The 22186-nt window shown below is 53.8% G+C and overlaps 1 protein-coding gene across 1 annotated transcript; it reads left to right on the top strand.

The window, feature by feature from the left end:
* The first annotated feature begins 947 nt into the window (after positions 1-947).
* ITGB3 (integrin subunit beta 3) lies at positions 948-21870 on the top strand. The gene is made up of 15 exons (XM_085040119.1): positions 948-1254; positions 6223-6308; positions 10508-10700; positions 12566-12818; positions 13505-13667; positions 14252-14413; positions 14591-14686; positions 14875-14964; positions 15357-15491; positions 16135-16564; positions 18776-18998; positions 19381-19481; positions 19597-19716; positions 20709-20875; positions 21663-21870. The coding sequence occupies exons 1-15, from the start codon at positions 1197-1199 to the stop codon at positions 21729-21731; spliced, it is 2346 nt and encodes a 781-aa protein (XP_084896245.1). The 5' UTR covers positions 948-1196; the 3' UTR covers positions 21732-21870.
* Positions 21871-22186: the final 316 nt, after the last annotated feature.

Raw genomic sequence — 22186 nt, 5'->3', positions numbered from 1 at the left:
CCTGAGGCAGAGTCCAGATCTCCATGTCATCTTCACAAAAACCATCACCTCTCGTGGATAGCTGCCAGCTCTGGGACAAGTGCCTCATCTCCCAACATGGGGCTGTGGCTCTTGTACAGCTCTGTGCATATTGTCTGTAGCCTCCAGTACCTCTAGGCTGCAGCTCTTGGCACCCACAAAAATTTGTATTCCACAGCTTGGTATTTCTGAGTGCTGGGTTGTCTTGACCCAGGGTTCTGTCATTACTCTCTCCAACCCCTGTCACAGTGGGAGAGAGCATCCCAGGGAAAGGGCTCCAGCCCTTCTCTCCCTTTTGCTCCTAAGGTGTATTGCCAGTGCCTCAGTTTCCCCAGCTCTGACTAGGACTCTGATACTGAAGGGGAGCAAGAGGGTTTATAAAATCCCTTTGAGAGACACCCACAGGCAGTTCTGATGTTTCAGTGGGCACAATCCCTATGCAGATCTCAATCCCTGTACTTGCTCTGCACAGAATCAATTCCTGAGGACACAGAAGGAAAAGAAATGAGGACACAGTGAAAAGAAATGAGGTGTAAATTATGTGACCTCAAGATGAGCTTCCCTCCCTTTGAGATGTCCAAGGTTATACCCAAACTGCTGGTTCCACCAGGTCTGGCTCCTGGCTGGGTCTCCCTCAGCTCCCAGCTCTGCTTCAGCAGAGATATTTCCTCTCTGGTGAGGGAGCTGAGAACCTAAACTTTCATATTGTATTAGTGTGTATTTGCTCTATTTCTCCTTAAATCCTTAAACTCCAGCAGCTCAGACGGGGTTTAAAACCAGCTGCCTTTCAAGAGTTAATAGAAGGAAAGAGTGAGCAAGATCTTGTAAGGAATTAAAGCCAGGCGGAAGAGCCTATGGGAAAGAGCCTGTTACGAGACCCGGGGCTGCAGGTCACCAGTGCCGAGGACTCGCTGCCAGGGTTTATCAAGTCCTTGTCTGAGCCAAGAGAGTGAAAGCCTCATGAGGAGCTGCCTGCAGAGCGGGCGGGGACACTCCTGACTCCGGAGTGACGAGGCAGCAGAGTTTCCTCCGGCGGCCACACTCGCCATGTGTGTCATTCACCCAGCCCCATGATTCATCTCCTCGGCCGCTAAAAGCCTCCAGCTACTCCAGAGCCACTGCCCACCACTCGTGGTGGGGCTGGTCCAAGCAGTCCCCCAGCCCGGGCCTCAGAGAAGATGGGACAACTCTCCGTGACACTCGGGATCCTCCTGCTGTACGCTACTGGCAGCTGGGGTAGGTTTTCTCTGTCACTTGTCGCTTCTTAAAACCATTTAGTGAAGATGTTGCCTTTTATTTCTACAAACCCCAGGACTTGCTGCATTCCCAGGGTCTGTGATTTCATGGGAAAATCCCTCGTAGGGGGAGCTGGCAGCCTGAGCTGAAGCACATTCCCACATAGAGAGCACCACTCAGGCCAGTTAGGCATCGGTTGGGTCGGGGCCAGAAGGTTCTCAAGTGTGTTATAGGGTCAAAACAGAGTTTCATGGGTTATTGTTACTGGGTATGGTGAGTTTATATCCTCTACCTACTGTGTGTTTGGCTCTGGGTACTGGTTTGTAATGGAAGGACTGGGGTGTGACTTGGAGTCCGTCTTTTATAAACAGAAGATTCACTGGGAGAACTCACAGGGCAGGTAATCCCTCCCTGTCTGTACATTTTAAGTAGGGGGCATTTATGGGGGCATTTATGTCGGCATTGCTGTCCTGTGGTTTTTGATTTTTTTCTCATGTTATTTTGATGCTTTTCTTTAAGAAATCTGGTTTCTGGTATCAAATTATCTTGGGACAAATGCAGTTTGTATTTTTAAAAAGTTTTCCAATGTCAGAAGTACAGAAAAGCCTGGAAAAGCTCCTCCCCAGGTGTGTTCCTAGGGCTCAGAGTAAATCTTGAAACTGCAAAATGGTGATTTATAAACCGGTCACATAGTTTTCAAGGCCAGACTCAGGGGGTTTGGGGCAACATTGTTCTGTCTAAAGAATTGCAGACTTTGGTGAATTCCCCGGAACAGCCTGAGGCTCCGATCTACCGCCGGATGGAGCTGTCATCAGTCCAGGACATGGGATAACCCCTGCAAGAGTTTGAGTTCACAGAGCTGCAGTTTGGGCTGTGCAGGTGATATCCCTGGTGCCTGTGCTCAGTTTGGAGCATCCCGTTCCCAGGAAGAAGCTGGCAGGAAGGGGGAGGGTCGAGAGAAGAAAACACCCCCAGAATGGTAGGGTGGGGATCAGCCAAAAAAGCCCAGATCCTTATCACTGAGTCAAGCCGAAAGGCTGGAGGGGATGTGGTTTGTACCTTTATCAAGTTTCCTCACATGTTTTTATCAGGTTTTCTCTGTGCTCATTCTTGCTTAAATTGGCAGAGGCGGAAAAGTGTGTGGCTGCTCCTTCACTACACAGGGGTTACTCCAAGTGCAGACTGGGACTGAGTAATTTTCTCCAGTCAGGACAGGGTGATGATGAGCCACAGACGTCTGGGGTGTTTCCAATGCATCACTTCCCTAAATTCAATCCCAGCTTGGACACTGGGGCTTGGAGCAACCTGGTCTAGTGGAAGGTGTCCCTGCCCATGGCAGGGGGTGGCACTGGATGGGCTTAAAAGACACGCCCAATCCAAACCAGTCCGGAATTCTCTGCTTTCACCTCTCTCAGGGCCACAGCACTGCACAGTCCCAGGTGGCTGATTCTCATAATTCTGCCCAGTTTATTTCCCATTTCCCTGTATTTCAGGATTGCATTTTTTCAGAAGCTAGAGTCTTTAGGATCAGCTCATTGTGTGAGAGCAGCTGCTACCATAGTTAAAAATGCAGGTTTTTTCCTTGGGTTTATTAGTTTTAATGGCTGGAAAAATAAGCTCCAAAGATGAAAAAAACAAAACAAACTAAAAATACAGAATTTGTTAGTATAATCTGTACTGGGACTGTGCTAACCTGCTTATAGCCAGGCAGTGTCTAAGTCTGGTAAGGACTACCAGGCACTCACAGGGGCAAAACCTGAGGGGACTCCAGCTGCACCAACCTCCCCATCTTTCACATTCTCCACCTCCTCCGCATCCTCCACTTTCCCACATCTGTGCTTTTGTTCTGACATCCTCTCAATGTCCCTGTTCCCACAAAACCCTCCCAACACTGCATCCCTGCACCCAGCCATGCAACAGGTGCTGGGAATTCCAAAAAAGGGACATTTCCCCATGGTGGGGGGTGCAGTTGCCTTCTCACAGCAGGACCAGCCTCCTGTTTGGATGGTCATAACTGCCCAGGCCCTGATCCATCCAGCCCCATGGAAGTGCTGCCAAGAATGGCCCTGGAGATTGGGTCCAGGAAAGGGAAGGGTCCTCCATCCCCAGGAATGTGTCTTGGTCATGGAGTGATGGACACCACAGGGGCCACGGGGCTGTGTGAGTCTGAGGGCAGATAAACATCTCCAGGGACCCCCAAGGCAAAGCCACCAGCAATGGCACAGTTGCACAATGTGACATGAGACCCCAAGGGAGCCTTGGGAACAGCAGCATCCCTCCCACAGGGACTTTGCAGCTGCAGCCCCACCTGAGCCCATGTCCAGCTCCCCAGCCATGACACTGCTCTGCCAGGGTCTGTGGCCTTCATTCTAAGATCCACCAGAAAACTGGATTTACATCCCCAGCAAAGAGTGGGGACACCAGATCAAGGACCTCTGGGTTTTGGGGTGGCAGCAAAAGGGAAGGAAAGGAAGCCACCAGGGTCCAGAGGCTGCACACAGGCAGGAAGTAATTTGTTCCAAATGGTGAGGAGCAGATGAGCTCAGAGGGACAGTCCTGGGGCTCCTTAGCCCCAAGCTCAGATTTCATGGCATGAGGAGGCACCCAGGGGCTCTGCCAGCAGACATGACCCTGGAAACCTCCACATGGAGTTTCAGTGGAACCTGGTCTCACTGAGACCAGGGTTAACACTGCACAGGGGAAACTGAGGCAGGGAGTGGCTGAGGGACTGGCTCAAGTCACAGGGAAAACCTGTTTGAGGCAGGACTTGGACTGGTGTGTCTCATGTGCCAGAGCCCTCAATAAAGCCCTTGTCAGCTCTGCCCTTCCCACGTCGGTGCCGGGGCAGAGCCAGCTAAAACCCACCATGAGGGGACAAACCCCACACATGCATTAAACAGGAGCCTGGACCAGGAGTGTTGCTGGTGGGATTCAGTGCTATAACTCTGCCCAAGCAGAGCTGAGCCACCACAGCCATGATCCAGCAGCTGGACATGGCCACTCCATGAGGGACATGAGAGTGGAAAGCAGAAAAACTCCTGGCACGGGACAGGCAGGTACTTGGCACCTCTCCCCATCCCTGAGCAAGGGGCCATGATCCTGGTCCAGCTGTCAAAGCATCAGGGCTCCTCGGGGACCTGCAGATTTGGAAGCTGTTTCCATATTCAGGCAAGTGGCCCTGGGGTTGGCAGCTCTACACATTTAATCCAGAGCACCTGGAGCTTCCAGGGCTGTCCCTGATCCCGAGGGCTGTCTGGGCACTGCCTCCCTGCTTCCCAGAGGGCTAAGCTGCCTCCCAGCTGCACAGCACAGCACAGCACAAATCTGTGGCACGTGCCCTGGCTGTGGCTGCCAGCACTTGGCAGGGCAGGAGGGATTTCACATGGGCACAGCAGGAGCTGGCGTGAGAGATGGGAGGTGCTGTCATAGCTGTTTTCAGAGAGCCTTCTGCTTTCCCTCTTCCCAGCCCTCTCCACCCAAGGATCAGTATTGCTGCTGGCACATTGCTGAGGTGCAGGAAGCACTGGAGACCAACCTGTCACTCCTTTGGGCAATGCTACATTTAAAATCTGTTCCATCCTCACAATGAGCCAGGTATTTCAGGGTATGGTGAGAGCTCTAGGTATGGGTGCTACCCCAAAGCTGGTGCTAAGCCAGGCACTTGGGCCCAGCCTTTAGTTTAGTCTAAAGTGGGAACTGCAGGTGTCAGAGGTGTGATGGGGACACCTTGGGGCACATCCCCAAGCAGCCGCTGGTCCTTGGGATAGCTAGAGCCTGTGATACCACCCTCGAATAGACATACATGCAAACACACACACACACAGGTGTGAACATGTGTACACACTCACACTCTCTGGCTGCATGCCAGCAGGCAGGAGTGTGCAATGCTGCAATTGTGGTTCTGACCACAAGATGTGATGATGTTGTTTCACCATTTCCTCTTTCTGTTTCTTGTTGCATTTCCTGCAGTTGTGGAAAAGACTGCTGGGACAGCCCTGGGTAGGGATGGGGGCACACAGGGCAGCAGGGAGGGCCCAGTGCCCACTGCTCCCTGCCGGCATCCCCCAGCCTCCCTGGGCTCAGTGTGTCCCAGACAAGTGGGCACATGGCTGCAGTCTGCTCTGCCTGGGGAATCCTAAAACTGCTGAGACACTTGTGCCCAGGAGGGAGGAAGAGCCAAGGGTGACACTGCAGCAGTCATGTCCCAGTTATTTGTCACATCGGCCGTTGGCAGCAGGAACCACAGGGCCACCCAGTCCGGTCTGTGCCAGAGTAGCTCCTCCTGCCCCTGGGCCCCACAGGCATTTTGGAGCCCTTTAATTCCCCCCCACAGACTCACCAGCCTCTGACCTTCAGGACTGGTGCCAGCATCTATCTCCCAGAGTCGCCACAGCCACTCACAGAGCCCAGCCTTTGCCTGGGACATTGCTGCCAACCACCATCAGCACATTTCCGGACTTGTGCCCTTTCCCTCCCCTCCTTTCCCTGGATTTGAAGCCAAGCCAAGACCAGCCACTGAGTTTAGTGTCTGCACAAGGTGACACCAACCACCCCAGGTCGGGGTGGTAGGAAGAGGCAGCCGATCCCTAGCAGGGCTGTGGGTACCACCCTGCGCCTCTGGGAATTCACTCTTTCCCCTCCTGCTGCCCCAAAGTGTCTGCAGGGAGGCACAAGGGGAGATGAACCTGCCAGCAGTGGGGGCTTCACTCCAACACCCATGTGATACTGCAAGGGTGAGAGGACCCTTTGAGGAGCTGGCAGGTAGGGAATGATGCTCAGCCTTGGGCGGGATGAAGCCCAGCTCATACCAGGCTGGGGAGAGCAATGAAGCAACGTCCAGGTTTTGCAGGTGGGAAAGGGGATAGAGCAGGGCCCTGGTGGAGCTCTGGCTGCTCAGGAAGCTGGTGGCTGAGCGCATATGTGAGTTTGGGTTCTGTGGGCTGTAATTGCTCTGTTTTGCTGTTTCAGGAGGCAACATCTGCACCACCCGTGGGGTGAACTCCTGCAAGCAGTGCCTGGCTGTCAGTCCCCTCTGTGCCTGGTGCTCTGCTGAGGTAAGAGCTGGGGGCTGAGCAGGGCTAAAGTACATCCATGAGCGGGACAGGGGATGTAAAGGAAGGGAAGAATCCTAGGGATGAGTCCAGGTTACAGCCACAAGCTCAGTCTCCATCTGTTCCCACAATATCTAAACAGGTTCCTTGGTGGCACCTGGTGGCACATGGCTCAGACCTTGGCTCGAGGCACTTGGTCAGTGGGAACTGCTTCTGCCCTGCTCCAAAAATATGCCCCTTATCTGGGTGTGATGGTGGGAGCCAACACATGGTTGGGAAATAGTGGTGTTACCACTAGGAATTCACTTTACCTTTCAAATAATGTACATTTAAAAACTTCGTTTATTTTGGTTTGCTTCTTGGAAACCTGTTGTAAAGCTCTGGCTGAAGGAGCCTAATTCCTGGAAGGGCTGAAAAGGGAAGGGGGCCTGGAAGGCCTGGAAGAAGGAAGGGCTGGGTTTAAAAGCCTTTTTTCATTAGAAAAAGGGGAGAAGAAAAGTAACCTGGTTTTGGTTATGGAGCTAAAGTGGATGAGAGTGCTGAGCTGTTACTCTCAAATCACCCTGTTTGGGTAGGAGAGAGCCAGGCAGATCTGCCACATTCCCCTCCAAAAATGCTGTCCTGGGCATTAATCCATTGGGTAAGAAGAAGGAGTTTACTAAGGGGATGGGAGAGGAGCCCCAGGGCAGAGACAAGGGAGGTGAGGTTGGGATGGGGAGAAGTGACGAAACCTTCTTCAAGGCTTTCCTTGCTTTCTCCTTCTCTGTCCTTGAAGTCCCACTTTTGTCAGATGGAACTGTGCCCATAGTGGGATTTGGAAAAGACATGGGAAAAGTGATCCAAGTTAAAAAACGCTGTTGGATCATGCCAGCATGGCCTGATGCTTTGGGATCAATGCATATCCAGAGGGGAAGCCTCTGGCTTGCTGTGCCTGTCAGATCTGACTCTTGGCGTGTGGTGTGAATAAAGATGTTTCTGCCCTCTTATCTCCCACAAGGAGTGGCTGAAACGTGCAGCTTGATAAGGAGCCTGGCTTCCCTCTCCATCCCCTCTCCAAGGGGGAACGGGGGCTGGGCTGAGCTCCTCGTTCCCGGCCGCTGATCCTGGGCTGCGCTGGTGGCTTGACGCTGCAGTGGGAGCCGTGATGGAATTTTTTTCCTCTAGATCAGCAAAGGTTTCCAAAAAAGGAAATATTTCCAGTGCTGCTCCGAGCTGTACTCCCAGGCAGACATGACAAGAGCAAGGGAGCCGTCCCGCTGCCAGAGCTGGCCCCCGGAGAGCCAGGCTGTGCGCTCTGCTCAGCAACTCTGCCTCCAACATCTGGACCACATTGTCTTAATTTAGCAAATGAGGTTTTTTTCTGTGGGTTTGTTTAATTTCCCTGGGGTGGGGGAGGTCTCTGATACTGCGCACCCACACCCACACCCACACCCACACCCACACCGTTTTTAAAGGCACAGTGCCCATATTTGTGTTCCTTCTGCTCCCACTGAAGCCCTTTTCAGCTCACGGTGCCTTCCCGAGGAGCCAGGGCTGATGAGTTATTCCTGTTCCATCCTGGTTTTGGACTGGAGAAGGATTTCATTGTGGTTTCTTGTGATCACTGACACCCCCTGCCACCCCCCACCCCCCCCCCCAGGCACTGATGCAGAGGAGAGTTGAGTTTTATTTATTTTTCAGAAACCTTGACCACTCTAACCAACAAATAGATGTTCTCATCTGCTTTTTTGGAAAAAGCCAGCCAAGCTGTAACACTGAGACATATCTCTAAAATCCCTTTGGCGATTATTGTGACAGATCTTCCAGGATTTCACCCACCCAAAATGTCACCCACTCTGGGTCTCTTGGAGGCCAGACTGGATCAGATTTGGATTTTAGAGAAGCCGCTGGAAGGTTTTAGCTTAATTTGTGGAGGTATCTGTGCTCTGAGTACTCCCAGGAGCTCTCCTGCAGAGAAGCTGATGCTGCATGTGGCTGTCTCCGAGATGGAAACAGAGATGCCCTGGGGAATGTGCAAATTCCCGCAGGCTCCTGCCCTGGGAGCTCAGGGATAGAGCTGGCTCTGCCACAGCCTTGTCTGACCCTGCCCTCACTAATCAGATCTGGAGGCAGCGATTGGGATAAAATCATCAGGTTTGCCATTCTGGAGGGAGCGTGAGCAGATGTTGAGATGAAACCTTCCTCCCTGCAGTGGGGCAGAGGGCAGCTGGAGCTGGGCAGCATCTCTGGGAAGGTCTGTGGGATGGCTGGGATAGAGGGGGCACACCTCCCCCTACATCTCCATGTGGAGAGCTGATGCCATCAGGGCTGTGCTGACAGGGAATGGATTTCTCATGGATGAAATCCCTGTGCTGTGAGTTTGTCACCAGCAAGCTTGGGCTGCCTCTGGTTTGTTCCTAACTGAGGCTGTGCCCCAGGTGTTGAGTAAGCAAAATGGCAGAGCCTGGTGTCAAAAACAGACTGGAGGCTGCCAGGGCCTTGTAGCCAAATGTACCACTTTTGTGGTAGTTTTTATTGTTGGGGAGGCTCCTGTAAGTCTTGAGTCAATCACTATGTTTAGGGCTCCAGAGAAAGGGGAAGAATGCAGCCCTGGGTTAAACAGACTCTCCATGGAAATCTCACAGCAAGAATGTTGCTGCTAATCCCATAAGGTGCCATGAGGCCTCTGAGGTCCTGGGAGCTCCCTAGGATCTCCAGGTATCACCAAGCACCATGGTTAAAACCCACCTGCCCAGCATGCTTTTCACCCATGTATTTTTCCAATGATTTCCCTGCCTGGGACAGGACTGTACATGATGATTGATGGAACTGGAATGAACCAGCCACCCCTTCCCGCAGCAGGGAGCCCCGTGGTGTGAGCCTGTGGGTGGGTGGATGTGAGGGAGATAATTTGGAGGAATGAGTAGTCCTTCTCTCCGTCAGCACAATGTCCTGGGGGGGTGAGGTAGGAACATGCCTGCTGATGTATTTTTTGGCTATCACTTGGCCACTGTTTCCAGAGGGCTGTGGGCCAGCCAGGGCCTCCTGCCACCATTTGTGTTTTTCTACTCGTTTGCATAAAACATACAAATTCATCCCTGGATTCAACCAGCCTTGAACCCAGGGCAGCTGATACCCTGCATGGGAACTTCTCCACCACTGGAAGGCTCAGCATTGGATTCCAGCATCCCAGGAGCAGGGAGGGTACTGAACCAGCCTCACCAGGATTTGTGCCACCTCCATTTGCTGCAGGAAGAGGTTGTGCTGGTCCTCTACTGGAGGACCCCAGTGAAGAAAGATTTGGGCTGAGGGAGGGAGATGGAGAATCCCTTTGGAGGGGAGGGTGGGTGCTGCCTGAGCAGGAGTATGCAGCAGCAGGTCGCAGCAGTGTTGGGCTGGGAGAGAAATTCTTCCCATATTTGTCTTCATAAGCAACCAAAGTAACATGAACCCTCCGTAATGTTCTATGATAAGGATGAGGAGCTGGGAGCTTTCTAGGAAAGGAGGGACAGGGCTGGAGCTCACCATGACTTCACACTTTGCGCTTCCTGCCCCTGACAGGCTCTTCAAGGCTTCTCCTGCAGCCCTGGTGCCTTTACACTCTTTCACTCCTTTTTTGGTGCTCCTTTCCCCGGTCAGCTCCATCCATTAGGAAGCTGGAGAGCTATAGATAGGTCTGATCCACTTCCAGACAGGAACTGAACACAGAGCAATGAGCTCACCCACAATGGACATGCTTCTTGCTCATGGTGCAATTTCTAAGGGCCTGTGTTGGGAAAATGGGGGAAAGGTAATTTGTCTTTTGTCAAAGTAATAAATAATTTTAAAAGTCCCACACTGCCTCTACACAGCTTGCCCTGTTCACATCCTGCCACACCCTCCTCTAGCCATCCCAGAGAGACAGGATTTCCTTTTAGCTCTGCCAAAACCCAAACCTAAGGCTCCAGCTGCTAGGAGTCAGGAGGAGGTTGGCAGGGATGTGTTATCCATCACTCCTTGGCAACAGCTGATGAGCTCCAGCTCTGAACCCCAGAAAGACTTGCTGATCCCAAATCCCCCCGTGTGCCGCCTTCCTCAGGCGGAGACCATGTGCCCCAAGAAGCCTCTGATCCTGGTGTGGAGTTAGGTGAGATAAAGCAGGGGCTCTCCAGGGAAAAGGGCGGGCCTTTCTCCTTCTCCCAGCATAGTCCTGGGAGGCTCCTGACTGTGTCCCTCCCCCGCAGGTCTGGGCACAGTCAACCCCTCGCTGTGACCTACATGCCAACCTCCTGCACAACGGCTGTGAGCAGGAGCACATCGAGTCCCCCAGCAGCAGTGTCACTGTCCTGGAGGACAAGCCCCTCAGCAACAAGGGCTCGGGGGGGTCCACCACCACCCAGATGAGCCCCCAGAGGATACAGCTGAATCTGCGGCCAGGTAAGAGCCCCCAAACTGCTGCAGGAAGGGGAGGATGCAGTGGGAATAACCCAAGAGGCTCAAGCGCTGAGTGAGCCATCACTCTGCCTTGCTGGCCAAAGTAGTCTCGTGTCTTTCAGGGGCAAGGCCAGGCTGGCAGCTGCACAGTATCCTCCGGAACATCTCTGGTGGGCAGCTGAGCTGTCTGATCACTGTGTTCGTTCTCTTGCCTCAATCCTGATGTTTTTGAGGGGTAGGACGGGATGCAACACACATAGGGTATTTTGCAAAGCCATTTGGACCTGAGGCACTGCTGCTGTGCTTGGAATGCTTGGGTGGAAGTCAGCTCATGTCTAACTGAGCCATGGAGCAGCTGGCAGAGTTGGGCTGCCGACAGGCTTTGCTCAGTCAGGCAGGCTGGAGCCAATTAACTGCTCTGGCCCTTTGCCAGCATCCAGGAGCTTCAAGCATGCCAGGCAGGAGGCAAAACTATCAGGCATCTGGCCTCTGGGCACATCCCTGGGCATGGCCGGGAGGAGTCCTGCCCCTGGAAGAACAGCAGGCAGAGGTGTCCCCACACAATGGGGACGTGGAGCTACTAAGTGGCCCTTGTTCTCCTTAGGTCTTAAGGTAGTTGTCACAAGGCAGGTGAGTGTGCTGCTCTGAGTGCTGTAAATCCCTGTTTCTCAGAATAAAGAGGAGAGATCCCCATCTTGACACGGTCTGTTGTTGAACCAAGAAGGTTTGGCATAAGTCATCTGCCTTGACTCATGAACCAAGACCAAATCACAAAGGATATAAGCAGGACAGGTCACAGTTCATGTCCCACAAGCTCAGAATCCTCATGGTTTCAGCTCAGTGGGGACAAACAGCTGCTCTCTAAGCACAAAGGTGGGACCCCTGGCTCCATGGTGAGCTCCCAGCTCCCAGCACAGCTGGAGAGGGGATGGAGCTCTTAGGGCTGTCACAAATTTTGAAACTTTTTCATCCTGAAAGAACGTGGCATGCAGGAAATGTAAAAACAATAATAATTGAAGCTCAGTCAAGGCCTTTTTTCTCAATACTTGAGGTGTTCTGACAAGGCTGCAGCTGTGCCCTGGCTTACATTTCAAAGAAACCATTTCAAAGATCAGAAGAAAGGACCTGTGTCTCTTCAAAAGGCAGAATCTTAAGGTTAACCCAAAGGGTTTTTGGGTTTTTTTCTAAGTGCAAAAGTCATCAAAACTAGGGTGTTTCCCAGAAGGTTCTTTCTAAGCAGGTTTTTGTTTCAATAGAAAATATTTCACCAAAATTTTCCCAGAAGGGGATGGGAGGAGCCAAGAGGAGAGGAAAGGAATGGGGATGGGGGGATGTACAGAAAATAGTCAGAGTCCTTTGGAGCTCAGTGAAGTCCACAGCAGCCTTGCAGCCCGCCTTGTGATCCTTGCAAGGCCTACTGCCCACACACTGGGGGTTTCCCTCACTCCATCCAGCTGTCCCTGTAGGATATCTTGGGAGGTCAGCCCTGGACAAGAAGAGCTGCTCATGTCCTGGCACTGAGAGGTTAGGAGAACAGGAGCCGTAACCTCCATCTGCCACAGAATTCCAGAATGGTTTTTGGGTTGGAAGAGACCTTGAAGACCATGCTGTTCTACTCCCTACCATGAGCAGGGACACTTTCCACTAGACCAGGTTTCTCCAAGTTCAACCTGGCCTTCGACACCCTTGGGGGGTGCACAGCACATCTCCTGTGCAAGCACCTGACTAAGTGCTTTGTCCCTCTGTCTAAGGGTGATGTTCTCCTCCTAGAAGCTTTAACCATCCCCTTGGGCTCCTGCTGACCCCTTCTCCCTAATCCTGTGGTGATTAGGGAGGAGCTCTCACTCTACTGCCCTGTCACTTTGCAGATGACTCCCAGGTCTTTCATGTCCAAGTGCGTCAAGTGGAAGATTACCCCGTGGACATCTACTACCTGATGGACCTGTCCAACTCCATGAAGGACGATCTGAGGAATATCCAGAACCTGGGCACGAAGCTGGCCAGCGAGATGCGCAAGCTCACCAGCAACCTACGCATTGGCTTCGGGGCCTTTGTGGACAAACCCATTTCCCCCTACATGTACATATCTCCTCCAGAAGCCATCAAGAACCCTTGCTATGAGTAAGTCCAGTTTGAGGGAGTCCTGTAAGGGCGAGAAGATGATCGGACACCACCGGAACAGGGCTGAAAATCCACACCAGTTGGTGAAGAACTGTGTTTGAGAGGTTCTTGAAAGCTTGTCTCCCATGGGAAGGGCAACAGGCTGGAGCAAGGAAAGAGTATGAGGAGGAAGGAATGGCAGAGGTGTTGGGAATTGAATTTATCCCCCATTCCCTGTTCACCTGTGCTACTAGGAGGTGGGTAGGCAGAGAATTCAGGAGTGAAGTTGAGCCTGGGAGGAAAGGAGGTGAGTGGAGAAAGCGGGTGACTGATTCTGGACAGGGTTTAGGCCTTGCTGCAATCTGTGTTCTGCTGGCACAGGGAGGAGTAGCAGGTCTAAAATAGAAATAGCATTACCACTGGAAAGCTCTGGAGCGAAAAAATTTGCATCATTCTTTCAGAGGAAATGTTAAGGCTGGAAGAAAATGATTCCTAGAAATCCCAGCAGGGCTGAGGCTGGGAGCTGACCTGAGCTCAGCATCCCTAGAACATTAACTTTTTTTAAGAGGTCCTTCACCAACTTCAGGCTCTTGAGGGGTTGGGCCCCTCCAGCACATCCTGGACAGGACCATGGGACATAGGATGGCTGTAGGGCAGGGATGGGAGCTGGAAGAACCCGATTAGCCCTGAGTGCTTTTCTCCCGCAGGATTGGGGAAACTTGCCTGCCCATGTTTGGGTACAAACATGTCCTGTCACTCACGGATGAGGTGACTCGCTTCAACGAGGAGGTGCGGAAGCAGAGCGTCTCCCGGAACCGTGACGCACCTGAGGGCGGCTTTGATGCCATCATCCAGGCCACCGTGTGCCATGTAAGGGGCAGGAAGGCCTAGCAGGGGTCAGGACAGGGTCACCAGGCTGGGCCAGCTGGGTTGGCAGGGACCAACCAATCCCACCAGGACACAATCATAAGCCTTGTTGAGCTGCTGTGTGACTCTGTTCTGGGTGAACATTCAAGTGAGACATTTCTAGCCCAATAGCCAAGGGAAGAGCAGGACTCTCATGGGATCATGAGAGAGGAGAGGAGTGGATCATGTGCTTGGCAACAATCCCACGTCAGCCCTGCAGTGACCAGTCCAGAAGGGACAACACCTCCTGTGCATGCACCTTACTTTCCTGGAGGGGGTGCATCCCTGAATCATTAGCCACCTAGATTAACGCTCTAACCAATTAAAACTCATCTTTCACCTACAAGCAGCCCATGCTCACCTTCCAGACCCCACACTCCCACAGCACTTCCCTGGGAGAGCAAGTGCCTTGGTTCCCTGTGCAGGGGTTGATCTCTAAGGCCAAGCCATGACCCCAGGGTGCCACAAAGGCAGTAGTGGGTCCTGGCACATAGGCCTGTGCTCAGCATGTACTAACACACATGACTGGGAGCTGTCTTTCACTGCAGGAAAAAATTGGCTGGAGGAATGATGCTTCCCACCTGCTCGTCTTCACCACGGATGCCAAGACCCACATCGCGCTGGACGGGCGGCTGGCTGGCATTGTGCAGCCCAACGATGCCCAGTGCCACATCGACAAGGATAATTTCTACTCTGCCACCACCACACTGGTAAAGCCTGACCCAGGCATGGGGTTGTGGAGCCCAGAGCTCCTGTTGGGTCCCCATGGGATGGGAAGAGTGTTCCATGAGTGGAACCAAGAGTGGACATGGTTGGAGAGCACGATGGGGACCAAGGTGGTGGGGGGGTGTACATGTTCCTAGGCTATAGCCTCTCCTCTTCCCCAGGACTATCCCTCTCTGGGCCTGATGACTGAGAAACTCTCACAGAAGAATATCAACTTGATCTTTGCTGTGACGGATACAGTTGTTGGCCTCTACCAGGTACCAGCTGCTGTGCAAAGCCACCTTCCTTGGGGGGCTGGTGGGTCCCCAGGAGCCAGCCATGTGTGCCTGGACATGGCTTGGTGGTCTCCTGTCCAATCAAAGCTTCCGTGTGCCTGGACAGGGTTTGGCCCAGCCGTGGCACATTCACCCATCACAAACAGTCCCTGTTTATTATATTCCTCCAGAACTACAGTGAGCTGATCCCAGGCACAACTGTGGGCACTTTGTCCAGAGACTCCAGCAATGTCCTGCAGCTCATAGTGGACTCCTACGGGGTGAGTGTGGAATGTGATGACCCCACAGCAGTTCTCTCTCTCCCAAAACAGCCACTGATTCCCACTGCCAACTATCCACACAGATTTGTCAGCTCCCTCAGCCCCAAGCATCCTCCCTGGACCAGCTGTGAGAATCTGCCTCCACCCATATGTGCAGGCACCCCGGGGGTGGGAGATCACTGTGTGCACTGCCTGTCCCTTCCCATCCTGAAGACTTTTCCCTGTAGAGAATGACACAGCTGAGTCTTGAGAAAGACTCGGGACACTTTGCTCCTTTCCCGTGTGCATGGGAGCATCGCCACCCATGTGCATGGTGCTGGGGAGGACCCTCCCCAGGGCTGAGCCCTGCCCAGCCTGTACTGTGTCTTCGTCACTCCTCTCTCCTCCCCTAGAAAATCCGTTCCAAAGTGGAGCTGGAGGTGCGTGACCTCCCTGAAGAGCTGTCCCTGGCCTTCAATGCCACCTGCCTCAATGATGAGGTCATCCCTGGGCTCAAGTCTTGCATGGGGCTCAAGATCGGTGACACGGTGAGGACCCTGCTCATGGGTTGGCTTTTTTCCCCTCTACGTAGCAGCACTGCCAGGTCACTTGTTGCTCTGCACCAGCACCACCAGCTTGTCCCACCACCTCCCTGGTGACATGGACCCTAGAATCTCAGCACTAGAGAAAGAGGTCCAGCAGGGTAGTTACAAGGAGAAAAATGCTTTTTTGATTCTGCTGGATGCCAACTCTGTGATCTCTCCAGCTCAATCTGGGCTGCTGCCCATAGGGCATGGGAACATGGAATCATTTGGGTTGGAAAAGCCCTCTAAGACCATCAAGGCCAACCACAAACTGATCACTGACAGGTCCACCACTAAACCATGTCCCTAAGCATCATATCTACAGGCGTTTCTGCACACTTCCAGGGACGGTGATTTCACTTGTTCCCTGGGCAGCCTGTGACAGTCCCTGACAAACCTTTCACTGAAGAAATTTTTCCTAATATCAAATCTAAAATTTGCCTGGTTACTGTGGTAGGAACATTCCCTGGCCCACAGCATGCTGGGAGGACTTTGATAAGCTTTGATGAGTCCACGGAGACCTGGTGGGTCCCATTTCTGAGCTCCTTAAGCTGGGGCATGGACTGGAGCAGGTACTGACATCCAGACACACACCTTTGCCCTCCAGGTGAGCTTCAGCATCGAGGCCAAAGTGCGGGGCTGCCCCCAGGAGCAGCAGAAATCCTTCACCATCAAACCTGTGGGCTTCAAGGACAGCCTGACGGTGTTAGTGAACTTTGACTGCGAGTGCTCCTGCGAGAGCCATGCCGAGGCCAACAGCACATCCTGCAGCCATGGCAATGGCACACTGGAGTGTGGCGTGTGCCGCTGCAACCCCGGGCGCCTGGGCTCACACTGCGAGTGCTCGGAGGAGGAGTACAACCCCTCACAGCAGGACAACTGCAGCCCCCGGCCAGGCCAGCCCCTGTGCAGCCAGCGTGGCGAGTGCATCTGTGGGCAGTGCGTGTGCCACAGCAGCGACTTTGGGAAGGTGACGGGCAAGTACTGTGAGTGCGACGACTTTTCCTGTGTTCGCTTCAAGGGCCAGATGTGCTCAGGTGAGTGCTGGGCTTGGCAGGGAGGCAGCTTGGGGCTGTTCAGGCTGCCTGAGATCATGGGCAAGGGAGACACCAGTCATTTTGGGGCTTGTCCCATGAGTTGTCCCCACCTCTGGCTTGTTCAGTCGTGGCGCTCCCTGGAACAGCCCTGGTCTGAAGCGATGCCAGGGGAATTGCTCCCTTTTTGGCAGCTATTATCACCTCCTGTGCCTGAGAGCTGGGAGGGGAGATGGGCTAGAAGGTTAAAAAGGTTAAAAATGAGGCCTGGTGGGGCTGGTGGGTGAAGATGCAAGTGAAGCAGCTCTGGGGTGCACAGGGCAGGCACCTTGCTCGAACCACAGCTCAAACACATCAGAGGTACTGCTCTGCAGGAGGAATTCCCAGGGTGAAGGGGGAGGGTTGGAGAGGGGTGGGTTTTATCCTCCACCCAGTGCTGTAAGATTTCCTGTTGGCAGAAGTGTTGGGGAAGTAAATCCTCCCTCCTCACTGGCCTTACAGCATCTCCCCTCCTGAATATTCATCTCTTCCACGTGCTCCCAGACTCCCCCTCTCCAGTCCAGCTGCTCTCAGTACCGGGGAGAGAGGACCAGGTCCTTGGGTTCTCTGGTTCTCCTCCCATGGAAGGAGCCCTACTGCAGAACCCCCATCCCAACAGCAATTCCAAATGTCCTGATATGCCAGGGCCTCTTACCCACCAGGAACCTTCATTTAATGTTCCTTTCACCCACATCTCCAGTAAACACGGAAGGTCCTAGTGAATCGCAGTGCTCTGCCCATCTCCTGTTTTTTAGGGGATGTGAGAGAGGTGACAGTGCCTAGGGAATGGGGCATGAAACTGTGGCACATCCTCTCCAGGAACAGAGCACCACAAAAGTGATTCAAGGGGAGAATCAGAGAGGGGTAGCTACCCCCTTTCCTATCCCCAGCCTCCCTCTGTAAGCCCAGGGTAGGTAGCTGCTAACAGCGTGCCAAAAAAAGCCAGGGCTTTCCTGCTGAAATCCCAAAAATCCCCAGGAAAAATTCAGTGGCCAAAGCTGATTCCACTCCGCTGGAACCTAGGGTGGGTGAGGTGAAACCTGGGGCCAGATGACACTCAGTTCTTGCTCCCTGATTCCCCCAAATTCAGGTTTTGGGACCCCACCTGCCCCTCAGGCCAACTTCATGGCTCACTCTGCCTCTGCGCTGCTCAGATTGATCCCTTATCTTAACAGCCTGCTGATAATGGAGGTGGAAATGCTGGGTTTCCCCCACCCTGAGCATTCAGTGCCCTCAAGGAACCTGTTCCTGTTTGAACAGGAGCTGCAGCTCACCAGGATGGATGAAGGGCGATGATGAAGAGCTGTCCCTGACCAGGGTGGGCTGTTAATTAACCTGAACCGTCTGACCCCGTTAGCATCAATCCCATCCCATTGAGCCACTTCTCCCCAGCCTGCCCATCTGTTTTCATGCCTTGTCACCAAGCGTGGCACTATTTTCCTGTGACTCAGCCCTAGTTCCTCATTAATGGGGTTACACATTTACTTCACATGTCAGTGCCTCCAAGGCCACGGCCATGACAGTGCCCAGCCAATCCCCCACTGGGAGCAGCATTCTCAAAGTGTCCCACCGTGCTCAGGGCTTAGGATGGGTCAGCAAGTGCAGCTCCACAGTGTTTCCAGCACTTACCGTGTCTCCTCTTTGAGCTGGAATCAAACTACAATCCAAATAGCTTCGGGGTTTGGCAGGATTTGAGCATGCCTGTCTGTCTGATTAAACCAGTCTTGGTGGGCATGCGTGGGGCTTTTCCCAGCAGTCAGCTTTCCCTGACTGGTCCAGGGCTGAGAAAGGAGTGAGACTTGGGGGCTTCGACCAGATGTCCTGACTCAATCTGAAATTCAAAGCCACAGCCAGAACTTGACTCACTCAGAGACAGGTCTGATGGAGCATCTCCAGTTGCTGCTGCTGGAGGTGGGGCAGCTCAGCCTGCAATGTGAGAGTTTGTTCTTGTTTGGATGGGATAAGAGGAACATGGTAGGAACGTGGTGAAAGTCTGGGTTTGGTGTGAGCTACTCTGTGTCCCGCCTGAAGGACAGTGCAAAGGATTGTCCTGAGTTCCTGGCCTGCCTTGCCATGCCAACAGAGGGTGAGCTGCCACTCTGGGTCATGTGCATCCATATGGGGGATTGCTACCAGGATCTGTGGAGAAACTTAGAGACTTTTGGTTGTCCCCAGGCCACGGGCAGTGCAGCTGTGGGGACTGTCTGTGCGACTCAGACTGGACAGGCGACTACTGCAACTGCACCACACGCACTGACACCTGCATGTCCAGCAGTGGGCTGGTGTGCAGCGGCCACGGCTCCTGTGTGTGTGGCCGCTGCGAGTGCACCCAGCCTGGCTCCTACGGAGACACCTGTGAGAAGTGCCCCACCTGCCCGGATGCCTGCACCATCAAAAAGTGAGAGAGGGCAGAGGGCTGGGACAGGTCATACCACACTGGGGGCTGGCAGAGAGCTGGCATAGGTCATATCCCACTGGGGAGCTGGCAGACAGCTGGGATGGTTCATATCGGGGAGCCAACAGAGAGCTGGGATGGATCTTATTCCATTGAAGAGCCAGCAGACAGCTGGAGTGGGTCATATCTCATTGGGGTGCCAGCAGAGTGCTGGGAAGGGTCATATCCCATCGTGGAGCTGGCAGCACTGGTGACAGGAGCTCTCGCTAGCTGCAGCCCAGTACGGTTGGGATTGTGGTGATTTCCACAGCCTGAGACTGAAAGGTGTGACAGTCCCCTGAGGAGAGCATGGGGGAGCTCATGGTACCTCCCTCCTCTTCCACAGGGACTGCGTAGAGTGCAAGAAGTTTGAGCGGGGAAAGCTAGTGGAGCAGCAGTCCTGCAGCCGCATGTGCCGTGATGAGATCGAGACAGTGCAGGAACTGAGTAAGAGGAGACCCAACCCCTGCCCTAATGCATGGAAATCCAGGGTATGCCACCCACTTTCCCTCCCTGTGTGCACCCCCCCAGCATGGGGGCTCTGAGCCTCTCACTCTGGCAGATGACAGGGGCAAGGATGCTGTGAACTGCACCTACAAGGATGAGAATGACTGTGTGATGAGGTTCCAGTACTATGAGGACTCCAGTGGCAAGTCCATCCTCTATGTCATTGAGGAACCTGGTAAGACCCAGCTGCCACACTCAGGCTGGGGGATGCAGAACATGCTGTGCTGGGTTTCTGTGCAAAACAGGGATTTTGAGTGCTCTTTGCACCTCCCACTCCAGCCAGGCTCATGGGGCACCACAGCTGGGGGCTGAGACGGATTAAAGAACTTCTTTGTTCCCTGCTCAGTGCCACCAGGGCTGTGATTTCCTGCCTCTCAGGTATCACATTTCCTAAGTTATTTCATCCCTTCATTGAGGCCAAGGATGGGGGTTCAATCTTCCCACCGCCTTGATCCTTTGTCTGACTCTGGGGGGGGTGATTTTTCTTGGGAAGCAGATGAGAGGAGGCTCCCATCAGCGGCCCCAGGGTCTCCACTGACCTTAGCTGAGTCTGGTGCTGTGTGGCTGTAGGTCCTTTGGAAGCACAGCTGTGAAGGCAACCACCAGCTCTCACTGCAGCCATCTGCTGTGGGCAGAGTACAGCCCACACTCCCCAGCCCTGCAGCCAGAGGGCAGAGGAGAGGCAGGCGAGGGCTGGGGCGGCCACACGGCCCTGGGCAGCGTGCAGGGGGAGCAGGAGCTGTGGAGGCTCACTCCAGGTCTCGCTGCCCCCATTTGCCAACTCGGTGTTGACACACAGCCAGAGAGCCAGGCCGGGGCAGGTGTCAGTGGGCTGGTGGTTTGGGGTGAACTTCCACCAGCACAAGGATTTTGTCTCTGGTGTCATCCCCCACTGTGACTAGGACCTGTGATGCCCCTGCTCTGGCTCCATCCCCCACCCTACAGGTGCTCAAGCATTTTGGCACAGGTGCCCCATGAACAGGATCCTCCTTCACAGAGCCTGCTGTGCTCAGGGTGGAGGCTCCTGCTTGCTGGCAGAGGAGGGTGAAGCCCTCCTGAGACCAAAGGAGCTCCATGTACCCATGGCCATGTAGCCCCAGAGCTGCTTTTAGTTGTCCTGGGGGTGCTGAGCACGCCCCCCCAACCCAGCCCTCCTCTCTGCTCCAGACTGTCCAAAGGGACCAGATGTCCTGGTGGTCCTGCTTTCGGTGACAGGTGCCATCCTGCTCATCGGCCTCGCTGCCCTGCTCATCTGGAAGCTCCTCATCACCATCCACGACCGACGGGAGTTTGCCCGTTTCGAGGAGGAGAAGGCCAGAGCCAAGTGGGATACGGTGAGGGGCAGCGGGTTGGATTTGCTGGGCAGGAGCCCCACAACCCCACAGACCCTGGCTTGAGGGATCCAGATCCCAGTGCTCCCAGCATGGGAACCCAGCTGCTGTCTGTGGTCCCATGACATGGTCCTTAAGGACCAGCTTGTCCCATTCCTCTCTAAAGCCTGGGACAGTGTCCCAGGCAGGACTCAAGGTGACACTGCCAGCCTGGACACCCCTTCCCTGAGCTCACTGTGGTTGCAGGGGCTGTGCACAGGTGATAAGAGATGTCATAGATGATTTTCACACCTCCAGCATATCCCACTTACTCACTGCTCCCATCAGTGTTTCCATCCTGTGAGTGAGGCAGAAGGTCCCTCCTGCCACAGGATGCTGGAAAGCACTGAGGAGCCCAGAGCACAAGGGAGGGGGCTGGGACAGCACTGGTACCTCTCCTCCACCTCCCCTCCATCTCCTAAACCCCCACAAAGGGAAGGAATGGGATGGGATGGGATGGGATGGGATGGGATGGGATGGGATGGGCTGGGATGGGGGGCCTCTTTCAAGAGGTCTCCCTCCTCCTGAGCTCCTGCTGCTTTTCCTTTCCTCCACAGCAGCTTTTCCCTGTTCTCCCCCATGAAACCTTATGGGGAGACATTAAACTGCTCATCCAAAGCCTTGGGTAGAGACAGGGATCCACCACTCCATGCTGAGATGGTGCCTCAGTTACTCTGGATGTTAAGTAGAACAAATGCTGGAGACAAGCATGAAATGTTGATGCTCTTTTTCGTCCTCCTTCTTCCTCCAGACCCACAACCCTTTATATAAAGAGGCCACATCTACCTTCACCAACATCACATATCGTGGGAACATGTAAGGATGCCACATCCAGCACTGGCCATGGGATCAGCTGAGGATCTGTGGGATCTCCTGGAACCCAGTTTACAGAAGAGCTTGTGTGTGTCTGCCTGTGTGAATGACTGTATGTAATTTAACAAGTCCCTGACTGCCTCCAACCCCTGTTGTCTGTCACCCCACTGTAACTGCAGGGACGTGCTTTCTATGGCAAACCTCGGGTCCTTACCTCGGCGGGTCACTCACAGAGCTGGTGGCCCCTCCATACACTGAACACGGAGAAATGGGATCATCTCTGTCAGTCTGTGAACTCTGCGGTGCTCATTGGGCCAAGGGCACTTCAGGATCAGCTGCTTGAACCACATTCTGGGCTGTGCTCTCTTCCACGGCCTGTGCTGGTGAAGCTCTGTCTACTTGGAGTCACCTCTTGCATTGGCCTCAGTCCCTCTGGGTGCAGGGACCTTCTCCTTGGGGACA

This window comes from Lichenostomus cassidix, chromosome 27 (genome assembly GCF_008360975.1).
Source record: "Lichenostomus cassidix isolate B80296 chromosome 27, HeHo_3.0, whole genome shotgun sequence".
Taxonomy (NCBI): Eukaryota; Metazoa; Chordata; class Aves; order Passeriformes; family Meliphagidae; genus Lichenostomus; species Lichenostomus cassidix.
The sequence above is the reverse complement of the archived record's forward strand: the minus strand, read 5'-3'. Positions and strand labels throughout refer to the sequence as shown.